At 38.1% G+C, this 17,308-nt stretch overlaps 1 protein-coding gene across 1 annotated transcript; it reads right to left on the bottom strand.

Annotated features, from left to right (window-relative positions):
• Positions 1 to 1,490: 1,490 nt before the first annotated feature.
• ehmt1a (euchromatic histone-lysine N-methyltransferase 1a) lies at positions 1,491 to 16,399 on the bottom strand. Its single transcript, XM_065250239.1, has 24 exons — positions 16,297 to 16,399; positions 15,699 to 15,768; positions 14,854 to 15,272; positions 13,016 to 13,109; positions 12,806 to 12,912; positions 11,750 to 11,978; positions 11,155 to 11,300; positions 9,918 to 10,061; positions 9,172 to 9,380; positions 8,989 to 9,075; positions 8,698 to 8,780; positions 8,496 to 8,602; positions 8,008 to 8,130; positions 7,776 to 7,877; positions 7,590 to 7,694; positions 7,310 to 7,464; positions 6,194 to 6,361; positions 4,394 to 4,538; positions 3,760 to 3,837; positions 3,236 to 3,351; positions 3,072 to 3,158; positions 2,569 to 2,647; positions 2,211 to 2,386; positions 1,491 to 2,067 (listed from the first exon to the last, which is right to left on the bottom strand). The coding sequence occupies exons 2-24, from the start codon at positions 15,718 to 15,720 to the stop codon at positions 1,824 to 1,826; spliced, it is 3,225 nt and encodes a 1,074-aa protein (XP_065106311.1). The 5' UTR covers positions 15,721 to 15,768; positions 16,297 to 16,399; the 3' UTR covers positions 1,491 to 1,823.
• Between the last annotated feature and the right edge of the window lie 909 nt (positions 16,400 to 17,308).

Genomic DNA, 17,308 nt, shown 5'->3' with positions numbered 1-17,308 from the left:
AACACACTTCCTTCTAAGAGACGATAACACGCATAATCCGTCGCTTATATCGCTGGAATCGAAACGTGGAGACGCTATTAACACCTCTTTTTCCACGGAGCACAGCCTGGCAATGAAATTTTAACCGATTTCTGCAGCCGCTGCTTCTTCTAAATCAGATCACGTGATTGTGAAGCAGCTTGTCAATGGCTCCACCTGTGCCGCTACAGTATCCATGGCACTGGGGCATGAGGGGAAAATACAGCATGGACCTTTCCAGATCCCTGCAGCAGTGCAATAAACACTTGCTTAATCTTAGGTATTCCCGTTAACCATCTTTAAAGTAACTGCTAGCGTCTGCGTTAGCAACAAAAAACAGACCGTAAGCTACTACATTAAAAAAGGGTGGAAACGGGTGGGGCAAATCAAGACGTTGTCTCGTGGAGCCTCGTGCCTTCCGCTGTGTTATCAGTCTCGTTCAGACCCGTAACCGTTAAAACTAAAAAGTTTAAAAATCACCGTAGATTTAAGAGAATAACGATAAATAGGACGGATATTCGTGCTATAACTTTCTGGATGATAACAAAGATATCTTGCGTGTTAAGGGCTCGCGCAATTAAAACGAAAAAAAAAAACCAAGAATGCAGGGCGCGCGTTATCATCAACAATAACATTACGTTATCATCCGCTAATGAAGTTGTTATTTTCAAAATAAAAGTATAAATCAGAAATATAATAGAAATACATTATATAGCTTTAAAGGGGGCTAACATGACAGACAGTGGGCTAAAACCTCTTAAAAAAGGGTCTAGAGACGCCCCTTAAAGTTATCGTTATTGGTGTACAAGCCTTGAAATGAAAACTTATGACTTGTAAATAATATATTTACAAGACAAAACCTCGAAAATGTGAATTAATATCTTAAAGAGGACATAACATAAAATCCGACTTTTTGCTATAGTGCTATAATTTGGTCCCCAGTGCTTATATCAAACTAGAAAATGTGAAAAAGATCAACCCAGTAACTAAGTTTTGGTAAACCATTCCCTGCAAGCATGTGAGAATTTTTTTTTAAATGTAATTTGGCTCCCCTTGTGATGTCAGGAGATAATACCGCCCCTTAATCTGTACTATCCAACCACGGCACTACCATATAGTGCAGAGGTAGCTCATTTGCGTTTTAAAGGACACACCCTAAAACAGATAATTTTTGCTCACACCTACAAAGTGGCAATTTTAACATGCTGTGTGTGATACATCATCTATATGGTATTTTGAGATAGAACTTCACATACATACTCTGGGGACACCAAAGATTTATTTTTGCATCTTTAAAAAAAGTCTTGTGAAATGTCCCCTTTAAGTAATATAAACGCTAGAGATGAAAGTACGCATGTAAAATCAATATGTATTGCATTAGTAAAAACCACAGCTTGCTACTGACAAGACAGCTGAATTACAAATCAACAAATTATTCATTAAAACATCACTGAAGGCTTTATTTCTTACAGGCATGATATTAAAATTCTATAACCATTTCATAGTAAAATGTCAATATGTAAAAAAATCTCAGAAAACAGACTTGATCTCTCTTAAGAAGATTAAAAATAAGCAGAATTGTCCACTTGTTATTTTCTTTTCAATTTTTCTCATGGCAGTCAGATTAAAAATATTTTGCTTGTAAATTTCATATCCAAAAATATAAAATCCATCTAGTCTGCTGGTGTACATTTTAAGCATCCTCACTATTATCCCAATTGTGAATTAGCCACAAAGGCTGTGATAAAATACATGATTTTCTTATCCTTGCACAATAATTTTTCTTAGAGCATAGTGTCGACAGTTCATTGTTGAAGGTCTGTATGCATGAAGCAGGGCTCAGGATTGCCCTCATTTATTGCTATAGCTTTGTTAACTGACTGGATGCGTTCCCCCTGAGCAGCGGTCTGATCATCACAAAGTGATTGGACTGAGAATTCTGCGTGGTTCTGGTTCAGAAGGGTTTCAGAATATCTACATTTTGCAGAGCCACAACGACAACTGAAGTACTTTTTCTTAATTTGCCAGTAGGGATCACCATAGTCAAACCTAATGGAATGAAAAAGACAATTAGCTTTCAATCAATAGCAACACAAATGGATTCATTACAAATGCCAGATGGATGAGACTTAGAAAAGGCATGGGTGTTTATGAAAGGAATCAAAAACATTTTTTAGCCAGGAATGACTTACCCTAACTCATCTCCAGCGTGAATAGGCTTGCTTGCATAGAGCGCAATTCGAGGAAAGCGAAGGTCCTGGTGCTTGGTGAACACACGTACTGGAAACAGGTTGGGTTCGCAAAGATGATTTATGAACCTGCTAACATTACCATAAAATTGGGCATCGATACAGTAGACCTCTCCGACCTAGAAAGAAAAGTAACCAACATTAAATATACACGTATATGAAGAAACTGTGCATTGATTCAACTTTAAGCCTGAGAATCATACACTTTTTAAAATACTGTGGCGCCCTCTAGAGGGCGCAGATAAGTGTAACTTGAATAAACAAATCTTACATTCAAATCCTATATCTTTTTTAAACTTGCCTTATTGTCTAGGTTGAACATGTAGGAGTCATTATCCCGAACATTAGCTTCTCCATCTGAAATGATCTCACCAGCGAACCTGCACACATAGCAAATCCACAAGGAAAAAGATTTTTGCTCCAAACAGCATGAGAATAATAATAACTAAATAATTAATAATTCTTTTAACTGCTTTCATTTCCGAAAGCAAAATTCCTATTTAATTACCCTCAATGCAGGAATCTACACTTCAGAAACCAAGCATAGTATCTATATAAATAATTTCAGTCATCTGTTGTATTTTTTCTGAGACTGTTAAACATTGGCATTTTCATTATTGCTGTTAGTTAAAGGCGTGCAACACGGCAACAATGACTCAATGAATGGTTGGAGTTTAGGGCCAAAATACATTTTTGAAAGTGTCAATTACACATTGCAGTTTTTAATGTCTTTAATGCACTTAAAATGCATAACAGTCTAGTATAACACAATTATAAGGAGGCTATCTAAACAGAAGGTCATACTCGCATACGAAAGTTCCTTCAGGAATTTCCTGCAGTGCTCTGACTCCCCAGCCCATCCTCTCAGTCCTAAACACCTGTAGTCTTACCCTGAGGATACAAAAATACAAACTTCTAAAAACTGTAGAGTTTACATTGCAATACATTACACATATTGCTTATATTACCTAAGCCCATTCTGTATCACTCTATTCCTACATGTTCTCCAACATGAACAGGCATGGTTACACTCAAACAAGAAGGGTGGATCATCCCTGCAGAAATCTCTCAGCAAGCGGCCATCCTGCGTACCAAAATATTTAATATTGTTAATTAGGCATTTTTTATATCACAAGGTCATGCATAGTAGTTACTAACAGCCATAGGCACAGTCTAGCAATTAGTAATATGCACAATTGCAGAACAGGGGGAATATTAACCTAATGCCATTTAAAAAACTAGTTTGTTTGTTTTTTGCAGTACTCTATACTGAAGGTTTATTTTACATTTATGCATTTGACAGATGCTTTTATCCGAAGTGACAAATATCTTTCCCTGTAAATGTGGTTTCACAAAACAAAAGAAAACAACTTTTTAACTTTTGTCAGAAGGCAATTACTCCATCTTTAAAGACTTTAAAACCCATGCTATTCACCATTGTATTATTACAGAATCATTTATTTAGCTGAAGTATATATTAGCAGCACCTTACCTTGTCATACCAACAGCGCATGCTGAGCTGACCGCAGATACAGCTGCTAGAGGCACAGTCACCTTTACAGCTACAGTGCTATTAAAGAGAGAAAAAAATCTAATAATGAGACATATTAAAAGCATTAACCTGTTTTTTTTTTTTAAATACCGAGACCCTCCAGAAAAACGCGATTATGAGATGGCATGATTCAACATATTATCAGCCAAAGTCCGCATATTTATGCGGGGGCCACATTTTTTAAATACGCCGCACTTTTGCAGCATAAATTTCAGATTTCCGTACGCAAAATATGCGGGGCTTGCATGATTTCATAATCCCCACATTTTCGTAGCAAAAATCACATATATCTTAGCAGAAAGTTGAAAAATGTTGCATTTACTTCACACAAGCGCAACCATGTCCTCTTGCCATGGGAACGTTATAAAGTGACGTGATTATGTTATGTGAACATCTTTGAAATGCTGCAACAGTTTTCCAAGTTCCTGCAATTTCATTGCTTAAAAGTGCACAAATATTCCGCATATTCCATTGCATATTTACAAAACGTGCCACAAGATCAAGGATTTTTGCCCGCAACAATTATAAAAAAACTATTTTCTGGAAGGACTGAATACCATGCTGTGCCTCCTACCTGTAAGTGCGTTATGTTCTCATCTATATTTACTTGAGAGGTGAAACAGTTCTCTGGAACGTATTTGAAGTTGTTAGGACAGGGTTCGTGGTCCACCCCATTAACACACGGCACAGGGACCTCCTCATAGCCTCTGGATATATCGCTAAAACACCGAACAGAGTTCCATAATATTACATTTCCCCACAGTCTGTCTCAGATAGTTTCTAAACGCAAAATGTATCTATAAGCACTCCAAGCACATTTTTGTTCCTGCACAGATAATAAGCTAAATATTTAAAGGGGACATTTCACAAGACTTTTTTAAGATTTAAAAGAAATCTTTGGTGTACCCAGAGTATAAATTTGGAGTGTTAGCTCAAAATACCACATAGATAATTTATTATAGCATGTAGGTGCGAACAAAAATGTGCCATTTTGGGTGCAAATGAGCTGATGAAATGCAAACACTGTCACAATGATGCTGGTTTGTTGAAATTAGGGGTGTCACGATTCTCCAAATCCTCGATTCGATTAAATTTTCGATTCTGATGACACGATTCAATTCGATTCTCGATTTTTAAATGCATTTTTTTAAGACAAAAAATTATATGCCTTTATTATTTTTATTATTATTATTATAGTTTCACATTAACATGCACATTGCGTGGTTTTCCACTAATGGGGGTTTGTGGGCTTTACTTTACGCGAGAGAGCTTGTAGAGAGAGAATTCCTACTTGCACGCAGATAGACTTAATGCGCGCGTCTTGGACTCCTATTATCTAAAATAAAACCGGTGCGTCATAAGCAGCTGCGCTTCTCTCTGTCTCACGTGCACGCGCTCTCGCATCTGTCCAAAGTCTAATCATAAACTAAAGTAATAATCCTTACGTTTTTGTTCAGTTTTATGCGTTTCATGCGAGCTGAGGCAAGCCATACCTTTTGTTTAAAATATAACCCACTGCATCTTGGCGGCTCTCTCATGCACGTGCAGAGAGCTGCGCTCTGTCCGAAGGCAGATCACTAGGTAGTAATCCTGTTTATGATATGCATTTCAAGGAGTTGTAGCAATACATCTCTCGTGTTTAAAATATAAATCGCGTTCCGCTGGATGGATGTTTTTAAAGGCACTTCTGAGAGTTTATTTTCCCCCGCTTGGCAAGCCGACCGGACGTGACATGGGGGCGTGGCAGCATCGACGATCCCATTTTTTTATTCGAAGTTCGAGGTTGTGACTTAATTTCAATCGATTTCGATTTAAAATCGAAATTGTGACACCCTTAGTTGAAATGGAAACTCAATTGTGCTGTCAATAATTCTCTCTCTGCACTACACTAAATAGCAGTGCCGTGGCTGGATAGTGCGAATTAAGGGGCGGTATTATTATAATAAGATCCCCTTCTGACATCACAAGGGATGCAAAATTTCAATAAGCTATTTTTTCATATGCTTGCAGAGAATTGTTTACAAAAACTAAGTTACTGGGTTTATCTTTTTCACATTTTCTAGGTTGATAGAAGCACTGGAGGCCCAATTATAGCACTTAAACAATGGAAAAAGTCTGATTTTGATGGTATCTCCCCTCACAATATTTTCTTTGTTTTACTTTTATATAACGTAAAAATTAACTATTCTACATCTGATTTGTAAAATATTTATATACATTTTATTTTTATATACACAATTGTATATTTACCTATTAACATAAATGTTTTGCAGTATTTTGGACAGCAGACATATTTTGCTCAGCAAAGAAAAAATGAGTATGAACATTAATGCCCTGCAAAATGTTAACAGTTAGCCCAGTGTCTTTGCTTTACCTGCAGAGGAGCTTTTCTTTCTGCCCATCTCTGCCTCTCCTGGCATCAATTAACTTCTTATTGGTGTTTAGAATTGTCCACATCTTTGAATTAATGCTACAGCAGTCCAAAGGAGTCTCGCCATCCCTGTTCTTCAGATTTACATCTGCTCCTCGAGACAAAAACAGCCTGGAGACAAAGCTTTGGATTACTCCCCTAAAAAACTCACCTTCGAGACTCCAAAACCACAAAGCTTTCTGACTCTATTTACAGCTGCTATTAACAACTCTCTCAGGTGATCTGATCACAAGTGGACAGCACTGAATACAGCGTCCAAAACATTTTATGATCAAATCACTCAAGCCAAAGTCTGAGATAGAGGAAAAACAAACGTGACCACATTGCATTTGTAGCAAAAACGCCTGCTATCAAAACCCAAGCAAGGGTTTTAAACTGACACCTACATGCAGCTTTAGGTGAAATCTTGTATATCAGGGGTTTTCGAAGTAGGGGCAGGGGACCCCCAGGAATTTCTAAGTGGTCCCCAGAAAATTTCAGATCATTTTTTTATTAATTTCTCAATACATACATATTTGCTTAGTATCTTTCCAGTGTGTTTTCCATATTATTGGTTCCCTTTTTCTAAATCACTGGGATTTCAGTGAGAATTCTTTGTAAGTTGTAGTTGCTGCAGTAGAAATAAATTTGAATTGAACACGTTTCAAAAATGTCTTCAGGTTTATACATCCAGCTTTACATTAAGTGAAGCCAATTACTGTATATATTTGTTATAAATAAAAATATGTAAATTGCTATGTATATATACACACACACACACGTACATATAGGGGTCCCTCACAAAATGTTCCTCATATTTAGGGGTCCTTGGCATCATAAAGTTTGAAAACCTCTGCTGTATTTTATGCACGTAACTAAAGCATAGCATGGATTTGATGCACAGCGAGTATGCAGACAAAGAACCTTTCGAAATCGAATCATCACAGGAGATGCATTTGAGACGCATATTATGACCACATGTACACATTTGAGATCAGATCACCAAAAATTGATTTTATGACCACATGTGATCGGATCAACTAAGATGAATGTTATGACTAGGTGTAAACAGGCTCTTACATTACGCAGTCCAGCTGATTCTGTCTGACGGCGATGTGGAGTGGTGAATCACCATGAACGTTCACAGCGTGTAGATCACATCTCTTATCCAGCAGCAGCTGAGCGATCTCATCCGAACCAGAGAACGCTGCCCAGTGAAGACAGATGTTCTCCTCCTAACAAGGAGGTCACAAAAAATCAATTTCTGCCTGGTAAAATCTTGAATCAACCACACACACAAAAAACGGCATGATAAAATGAGAAGAATAAAGCTTATCAAAAAGCTGAATGCGTCACAAACCTTATCTCTAATGTGGACATCAGCTCCTGCTGACACCAGCAGCTTCACCTGCTCTAGCCGCATGTTCTCTGTAGCCCAGGTGAGAGGAGCCCACCCACCATCGTCCTAAGAGCGAGAATGAGACCGATAACACATGACAATCCCTTTCCTAAAAGCATCTAAGAAAAACTTGCTGAAAAGCATTACCTTACTGTTGACATCTATGGACGCCATGGAAAGAAAATATCGCAGCACATCTGTGTGTCCTCCTCTTGCGGCCATATGAAGACACGTGGAGCCTCTTATATCCTGTGATGTGTAGATATGACATTCGCGATGAGGAATACGATAGCCTAAGGATTTCAATCCTCAGTGTAGTATAAGATCTAACAGCTAACTGACAGGATCAAGATTACAGTGGGCATGCTGGTTATCATACCTTCTGCCCAGTGGAAGCACCGGCTTTTAGCAAGTATTTCACAGTTTCAAGATGATTATTCTCACAGGCATACATCAGGGGAGTTTTCTGGTCCCCATCGCACATGTCCAGGTTAGCACCAGCCTATGAGAGATCATGAACATATTTAATACCAAGGGGCTGTTGAATGCTCTATTCTGATTGGTTGAGAAATGTTCCACGTGCATGCATTATTTTTCGATAAACGCACACCTGACCTGTAAAATTAAAATCATATAACCACCATAGCAAATATCTGTGATGACCGTGGTATAAGCAGAATAATGACTCCGTGGGTGTGCATTATTTTCGGATAATTCAATGGCCTGTCATTAATTATTACTTACATAAATATAAAATAAGAATAAAATGACATTGAAACCTTTGTTAAGATCTTAAATATTCACATCAGATGGAACGTGAATAACTTTTAAAAAGAGCTTAGGGTGTAATATCTGCATAATGTGTACCTGCACCAATACATGGCAGATGTCCTTATGTCCCTCCTCAGCAGCACAGTGCAGAGGAGTCTTCCTCTTTTCAGTGTCCATCTTTAGATTTGGGTCCACACCTTCCACTGAACCACATCAGAACATCCACAATTATCAGTCATTAAAACCATTTGTACCAGCATTTAGATGTACAGGACCGATCGCTTGAAAAAGGTCTTACCCAGCATATGCAGGACTCTCTGGAGCTCTCCTCTCTTAGCAGAGAAATAAAGCTGCTTGGGGGGCAGTTTAAATTTCTTAAACCTTTAAAAAATGTAGGGAATACTAAATAAATGTAAGAGTAAACAAAGTATGATGAACTTATGTATGCAGTGCAATTTAAGAGTCTAGTTATTATACAGATATTTTGGGCTAGTCCATAAAGAAATTTTCTTCTGAGCTCTTCTTAAATGAAAAATGTGCAAGACAATACTAATGTACAGAGTCAAGATAATATTGATGTGCATCTTACTTTCCATCCTCAAGCGCATTCAAAACCATTTCCAATGACTCTTTATCAAGGCCTGCTGCTCCATTTGAACAGTCCGATTTAGCCCTACTTTGAGATTTAATTATGTACATATGTAAAAAAAACAAATTAGCACGTAAGCACAATTATCTCAGAACAGATGTACAAGTATTGAGCTAAACTTACTCCATTACAGAAGTGTTTGTCTTGTGTGCGGGCACAGCAGCTGTTAGCGCTGTAGTGACAGGGTCAGGTTTGGGGATTGTGACTTCCTTGGCATGACTAGCTTCCTCGCCACAGTGAGGGCAGTAGAGTTGACCTCTGATCAGAGAGCCACAGCTCCGATGAAACCGGTGGGAGATGTTCCCATCTGGCTGACATTCCATAAATGTCCCCTGGATCAAACAGAACGCTTTAAATCTTAGTGTGAGGTAGGCGGGTTGGATTCAAATGTTGATAATTTAACTGTTTAAGGAAAACAACACGTTTTTCAATATTTTACTATGTTCTTACCTCAACTTAGACGAATTCATACCTATCTTTTATGTTACTGCGCATCGAGGTCGAAGTGTTGCAAACTAAGTGCTCTTTCGCCATACAATATAGTTCTTATTTTTTATCTGCTTTAAAAAAAAAATCGCCACATTTTATTTTGTGCTACCTTACTTACTTGTGTAACTACCCATGTAACAGTCTTTAAATAGGGAAAACATGGAAGTGTTTGGTGGCTTCTAAATTCATCCCTGTTTGGATCCAAAGGAATGAATGGCTAACACATTTACGACGTGCTGTGCAAAGATGAAGTGCACGCAGTAAATAAATATAGGCATGTATTAATTCATCTAAGTTGAGGTAAGAACATAGTAAAATATTGAAAAACTGTGTTTTCCTTTAAGGCATTAAAGAGCCAGCATTTGGTGTCCACCACTCACAGCCCTGCAGAAGAAACCACAGCCTGGGCAGCTCTGGTGTTTCACCATCCCAGCTCGGTGGTCTTCACACAACACAAGCAAGGGAATCCTCAGAGATGGACGCATCATTTCCTGCTTCAGAATCACCTTGCGACATAAACTTAACTAGAGGAAAAATATCAGATTCACTCAAAAATGTACTTTGTGTAAAACCTGACTCTTTTTAATGGCAAAAGAGGCTGACACAAGCTGTTCATAAATCTGGCCCCATATCTATTTTACACAAACAACCTCTTGTTGTATTCTTGTATTTAAAAGGTCACACTCTTTCTGATCCCATTTTTTAAACCCTACTTAGTGTGTAATGTTGCTGTAATAGCATAAATAATACATGTAAAATGATAAAGCTCAAAGTTCACTACCAGGCGATATATTTTCTTTAACAGAATTCGCCTTTCAAAGCCTACAGCGAATGGCCGGTTTGGACTACAGCCCTCTACTTCCTGCTTTAATGAAGTCAGTAAAACTCCACCCACAGGAATACGTCAGTCGCCAGCTAAGCTAACGGCAAGCTAAGCTGCAGTCGAATCACAACACAGTTAAAGGAATAGTCTACCCTTTTGCCATATTAAACTATGTTATTACCTCAACCTAGACAAATTAATACATATCTATCTTTTTTTCGATGCGTGCACTGTACAGCGTGTTGTGAATGTGTTAGCATTTAGCCTAGCCCCATTCATTCCTTAGTACCAAACAGGGAAGCCACCAAACACTTCCATGTTTTCCCTATTTAAAGACTGTTACATGAAGAGTTATACCAGTAAGTGTGGTGCCACAAAATAAAACTTTTTTTTGGTACCATAGGAATGAATGGGGCTAGGCTAAATGCTAACACATTCACAACACGCTGTACAGTGCACGCATTGAAAAAAGATAGGTATGTATTAATTCGTCTAGGTTGAGGTAATAACATAGTTTAATATGGCAAAAGGGTAGACTATTCCTTTAACAAACTACACAATCAGAACTCGATACGTATTTCTGAATGAGGGACTTCATACAACAAGAAAGACATCAGCCTGTTTTGAAAACAGTGAAAACAGCGCTATACAAATAAGTAAATTGTGTGAAAAATACTGCGTTTTTTTACACGTGAAACATGAACACATGTTATATTGCGCACTGTAAACACAATCAAAGCTTCAAAAACACAGAAAAACGGGACCTTTTAAAGGGTTAAGCAGTTACATTTTACCTTTCCATCAACGCTCTCCACAGCCATACATTTGCCCTCTGCCAGGGTCACCACATCCTGGTTCTTCGGCGTCTCCATGCGACAGCTACACAGCGGGGGTTCCAAGAGGTCATCAGCCTCCATGTTCTCCTTATCCTCCGGTAAACCTACAAAGCACAAAATTCATGCTTTGATTATTATTACTTTATACTACTATATATTCAGGTGGATCTTAGGGTGCACCCTACACAAATACATTCAGCTTTTCTCCCCGTTTAGCTACTCCATTTCCTCTTTTGATATCTGAATATGCAATATTTCTTATGTTTTTACAGTGACGAGTGCTCATTGTTTTTTTTTTTGTTTTTTTTTAAAGTCTTTGTGTATGCTGCCAAGCGGTCTTTCTTACTCCCTTACAAAGTCAGAATGCTCTGTGTCTCCACGTTGCATGTCTAATTAAACAATTAGGATCTGAACCCTGCCTCTGCTCATTTGAGATCAACCTATCAAATGAAAACAAACAGACAGGAAGCATGCAGATTTCATGAGGTGAAGACTTGATTTAGGAACTGTACTTTTGTGTTCTACAAAGCCATCAGGCGAAGACGTCGTGTACCTGTGGGGACGGCTGTGAATATGCTATCCTGAGCCAGAGCGTATAGTGGGAGCTCTGTATATTCCTCAGCACTGTCTTTCTGAACATCTGCAGTTTCCTTGTTCTTGGGTGGTTGTGGTTCTGTTGCATTTTCACTCTCCGGCTTTGCGATTTGCTTCAGTGGACTTATTCGGTGTTTAAACGCCTCCTCTATGGACATCTGACCACTTTTGGGTTTATGTGAGACTTCCTGCAAGGGTAGGGAAAAAAGTTCAGATTAAACTGAAATAGATCACACACTTGGCCTGGTTTCACAGACAAGGCTTAGCTAAAGCCAGGACTAGGCCTTAGTTAAATTAAGATGTTTGAGCATCTTTTATAAACATGCCTTTGAAAAAGATGTTACTAGTGGATATCTTGAGACAAATCAATGGCACTGGCATATTTTAAGTGGTTTGGACTACAACAAAACATGTGTCTCTGGCAGAAAATTGAAATACGAGCTCATAAGGCGCAGTCTGTGAGCGGTTATGGTTGGTTGGTGATCACTGATCAGTGTGACATCACATTGATACGGGATCCCCAACAGCCTGTTTTGTGTGCCTGTTGTGGTTTAAAAGGGATTAAACAAAGAATAGAGGGATTTGTACAACAACAGGATGTTTCAGCACACACACTCATTTATTGCGACTCATTTATTACTAGAAACACATTTAGAAGTGAATTTTTAGGTTAGGTGGGCTTTAAAGGTGCAGAATGACTTTTGCATTGATCCCCTTATAAACACAGAGATATGGATTCAGATGACAATTAATTTACAACACAACCTTTGTGTTTGCCAAAAAAAACAATAGTTACTTCAGCCGGGAATTTTTACGCGGGTGCTCGGAAAAAAACCCCTGACATTCTGGATTTGGATAGCAATAAAATCACTCACTACCCCTTCAAATTATGAAAATACCTTACGTCCCCAAAAAAACAATTACTGACCGAATAGGGCTTAAGTTTAGGACTAGCCTTAAGTCTCGTCTGTGAAACTGAGGGTTGAAGTATTCAATGACACTCAAGAAATCTGACCTGTGCATTTGAGGGAGATAACTGTTCATTTTGTTTCTTAGAAACTTTTGCTTTCTTTTTAGGGACAAAGCTATATAGCCCCATCTTTCTTTTCTTCTTCTTGGATGCTACAGACAAATGCAAACAAAGGAAGTAGAACATCATTATATAATATGCACTAAACAAAGAAAATCTAATTGGGTTTAGCTTCGGTAAGCAAAACGCACCCACCAGTTTGTGTTGAATCTTTGAGTCCATGTGGTAACATGAGCTGCTGTGTGGTTGAGGACTCTCTCTCATGAGTACTGTTCTCACTGTTTACCATCTATTTTGTTGAAATAAATAAAGCTAGTTGGAACCTACGTTGCATATACATCAAAGTAATTGCTCTAAAAAGGGGGACTGGGGGAGTCACAATTGGGAATATTATCCTGTGAAAACCCAGCTAAAGTCATTTTTTTGTGATTTAAAAAATGATCCTACATAATGTAAAGAATATTCTGTAAAAATATAACCTTGATATATTTAATACTGACTGAGTAAGGTAATGTCAATGAGATCAATCAATGCTTGAAATTAAACTTTGATGCCTGCATTTCACATACAGGGTCACATTTTGTCTGGTAACCCTTTCAGACACACTACGATTAAGGAACCTCTCTGCTATCTCAAACCTGATGATATGACCTCCATATGAACTCCATACATTTTAGTGGCAGATGTAGTGCTGCCCACCAATCTACCTGACTCTCCTCATTTTAAAGGGATAGCTTACCCAAAAATGAAAATAATGTCATTAATGACTCACCCTTATGTTGTTCCAAACTCGTAAGACCTCTGTTCATCTTTGGAAACACAGCTTAAGATGTTTTATATTTAGTCCGAGAGCCTTCTGACCCTCCATTGAAAATTTTGTACGGTATACAGTCCATTAGGGGTGTCACGATTCTTCAAATCCTCGATTCGATAACATTTTCCGATTCAAAGGCCACGATTCGATTCGATTCTTGATTTTTACATTTTTTTTTTTTGAAAGACAAAAATTATATGCCTTTATTATTATTATAGTTTCACATTAACATGCACATTGCGTGCTTTTCCTCGCATGGGGGTTTGTGGGCTTTACTTTACGCGAGATCTTGTATGTAGAGAGAGATTCCTTCTTGCACGCAGATGGACTTAATGCACGCGTCTTGGACTCCTCCTAGCATCTGAAATAAAACCGGTGCGTCATAAGCAGCTGCGCTTCTCTCTGTCTCACATGCACGCGCTCTCGCATCTGTCCAAAGTCTAAACATAAACTAAAGTAGTAATCCTTACATATTTGTTCAGTTTTATACGATTTATGCAGGCTGAGGCGTATAACTGACGCGCTGTTAAAAATGTTGCAAGGTGCACGTCAGGCTACGGATAACCTACGGAGTAGAGCTTACGCACGACTAGAAATTGGGCTTTACAGCGCGTGTTTCCCTCAGACTGTAAACAAAGCTCGGGCAAAAAAAAAAAACGGGGGCACACCAGATAACACATCAGCAGCGTCGTACGTTAGCAATGTCACTGCAGTGTTGTGCACACGGTTCACAACAGACCCGGAAGAAAAGACAAAGTCATAATTTTTACATTTTTGGACCAAAATGTATTTTCAATGTTTCAACAAATTCTAACTGACCCACTGATGTCACATGGACTACTTTGATGATGCATTTTTTATTACCTTTCTAAACATGGACAGTATACCGCACATAGATTTTCAATGGGGGGTCAGAAAGCTCTTACGAGTTTGGAACGACATGAGGGTGAGTCATTAATGCCATTATTTTCAATTTTGGGTGAACTATGCCTTTAAGAAAAAATTAACAGTCACATTTTTACAGTTTTCTGTGACCATCAAATTACGTCTATTTTTGACTTAAATGCAGTTGTCACCTTATCCTAACCCAATGGTCACTACTAGTGCCTACTACTGCGACATAATTGTTGTACACCCCTAACCCCAATTCATAATTGTCCAAATTACTACATTTCCTGAAAACAGCCAAAATAAATAAAATGAGCAAACAACATATTACCTTAAGAGCAGCTGAAACAGGTGCTGGTCTAACCATTGTTTTCCAGGCCAAACGTGGTGGAGCAGGACGCACAGCTGTGAACTGCCCCGTAGTCTCCTCTGACTCTCTCTGGGTAAGCAGACCCAAGCCATCATCTTTGTGTCTGACTGCAGGAAAAGACGAGGTGGAGGTGCTCTCCGAGGCAGTAACATTATCAAAAGTCTGTTCTGCATGTTTGTCTTGCTGTACAGAGGCATGATTTGTTGAGATAATGTTTTCAGCTTGGGTATTGATGGATGCCTGACCAGTGAGTAATTGAAATACAGGTCCTGTGGGATTCTTGCCGCTTGAAGTTGTCTGTTGTTTACCAGCCTTTGGAGACACATCAAAAGATTTGGGCTTCTTACCTTTCTTAGAGGGATCAGTGGGACTGTCAATACCTAAAACAAGACAATAATGAAATAAAAAAAATGAATAGGTAAACAATGTGTATTCATACTTATATAGGCTACTTAGAATAATATAGTAAGATAAGCTTCACTGTCATTTCAGTCATGTGCAGCATGACTGAAATGACAGTTATATATATATATATATATATATATATATATATATATATATATATATATATATATATATATATATATATATATATATATATATATATATATATTATCTTTAATGAATTTGAAAAAATAAAAATAAAGTGTGAATACAGAATGACAATTTCTTTTTTGGGGGTCCTTTATAATCCTTTTGAATACTCTTTTGAATAACGATATGCATGTTACCATTTAAAGCCATTCATAATATTTTACTAGTAACAAAAAAAATGCAATAAATGACCTTGCAGTAAATTAACTCACCACCTTTCTTGGACTTGGCCATGGTTATGGGAACCTGGAGCAATCCAACAAGACCTCCAAGTTCCTTCCTCTATGAGATTTCAAAGTGTTAGATTGACTGTGATTAACCATATGGCTTTATTATAATAACAGTGCAGTAACCATGCTTAAAGTATAGTTTTTAAAGAAAAATCCATTGTTATTTTGTGGCAACCACATTTTTTTGTAGTAAAACTACGGTTATTTTTGTAAAGGTAGAGAGCATTTTCTTCATAGACAGCAACGAAGTGGGCAGCTCACATGGTTTGAAAACACAGACAGCTAATGTGTATTTGGTCTGACATATTAAATCTCGCTTTCCATTGCTAAAGATGCGGGACAGAGTGTTAACCGTGACTTCCTTAGGCTTTCTAACTTACAAAGACTATAACAAATGTAAATGTTTACGTCGGATGTAGCGCGCGCGCACTATGGGCGGCATCACAATGCACGTGAAACAATGTAGCTAACAGACGCGCGCTATAAGCAGCCAAAATAACACAAAATAAACTCAAAAATCGTTGTAAAAGCATTGCATGTGGTCTGAAATACTGTCCTTAAATAACTGCCTTGCACTTACCGATTAACTTTTAATAGTCTGCATTTATGTCAACATGTAGTGCATTCGGAAACTTCAGAAGCAGTCTTCCTCTCTACAGCTACATGCGCCCTGCGAATGTCATGTGACACTGACCACACTGCGCCCTCTGCTGCTACAGTGATCGAACGTATAGGAGCAGTTTGTTTGGTTGCGCAATTTCTAACGTGTCCCCAAATGTTGTGTAGTAGTTGTCCTTTATGGTTGGAAGCTCAGCCTCACATGCACTTCTCTTAAATTAAGCAATGTTCGCCCCTGATTCTGAACTTTATAAGTTTCTCATCTTATACTTGCGTAGACATTGCAGTTTTAGAATTATGGATTGTAGCTACTGGTATTATTGTTTCTTAGGTTGTGTCTAATGTATGTGTTATGTTTATATATGGATAGCTTTAAGAATGTCTATAAAGTAGTGTGCATAAAAAAAAACGAAAAAAAAAACAGTAATAAGCATTTAAAACTTATGCTCTGTTCCAGATAACTCAGATTAGAATATTTCCCACCTTAAAAATGGTAACATTAAAATTATTTAATAACATCAAAACATTTTGGGGTGGTTTCTCGGACAGGGATTATCTTAAACCAGTACTTTTAGCCAGGACAGTTTAATTAGGAAAAACTAGTTTTAACAAACATGCCTTGCTAAAAACATTAGTTGTGTGCATTTTGAGGCAAAACAAAGGGCCCTGATGTATTTTAATATGTTGTGCAAGTAGTTGTCAGTTTGGACAGCTCTTACATTTATTTTAGTCTAGGACTCTAATCCGTGTCCGGGAAACCGGCCCTTTATGTTTAGTCACATTTAAAGGGCACCGGTCCAGGCATTATTTCTGGGTTGAGGTGGTAAATATCCTAAATCTGGGTTGTCTGGATATGGAGCATTAATGTCTCACTTCCACCAATATGGATAAGTGATTTTTATGACATCATTCTGCACTGCAGCTGAGCAATCAAATGTTTTCTAGAATCTTAAATGCCCCAGTCTCACCCTGAC

The sequence above is a fragment of the Paramisgurnus dabryanus genome, chromosome 5 (genome assembly GCF_030506205.2).
Source record: "Paramisgurnus dabryanus chromosome 5, PD_genome_1.1, whole genome shotgun sequence".
Classification (NCBI taxonomy): domain Eukaryota; kingdom Metazoa; phylum Chordata; class Actinopteri; order Cypriniformes; family Cobitidae; genus Paramisgurnus; species Paramisgurnus dabryanus.
Note: the sequence above shows the minus strand (reverse complement) of the source record. Positions and strands in the feature narration are given on the sequence as shown.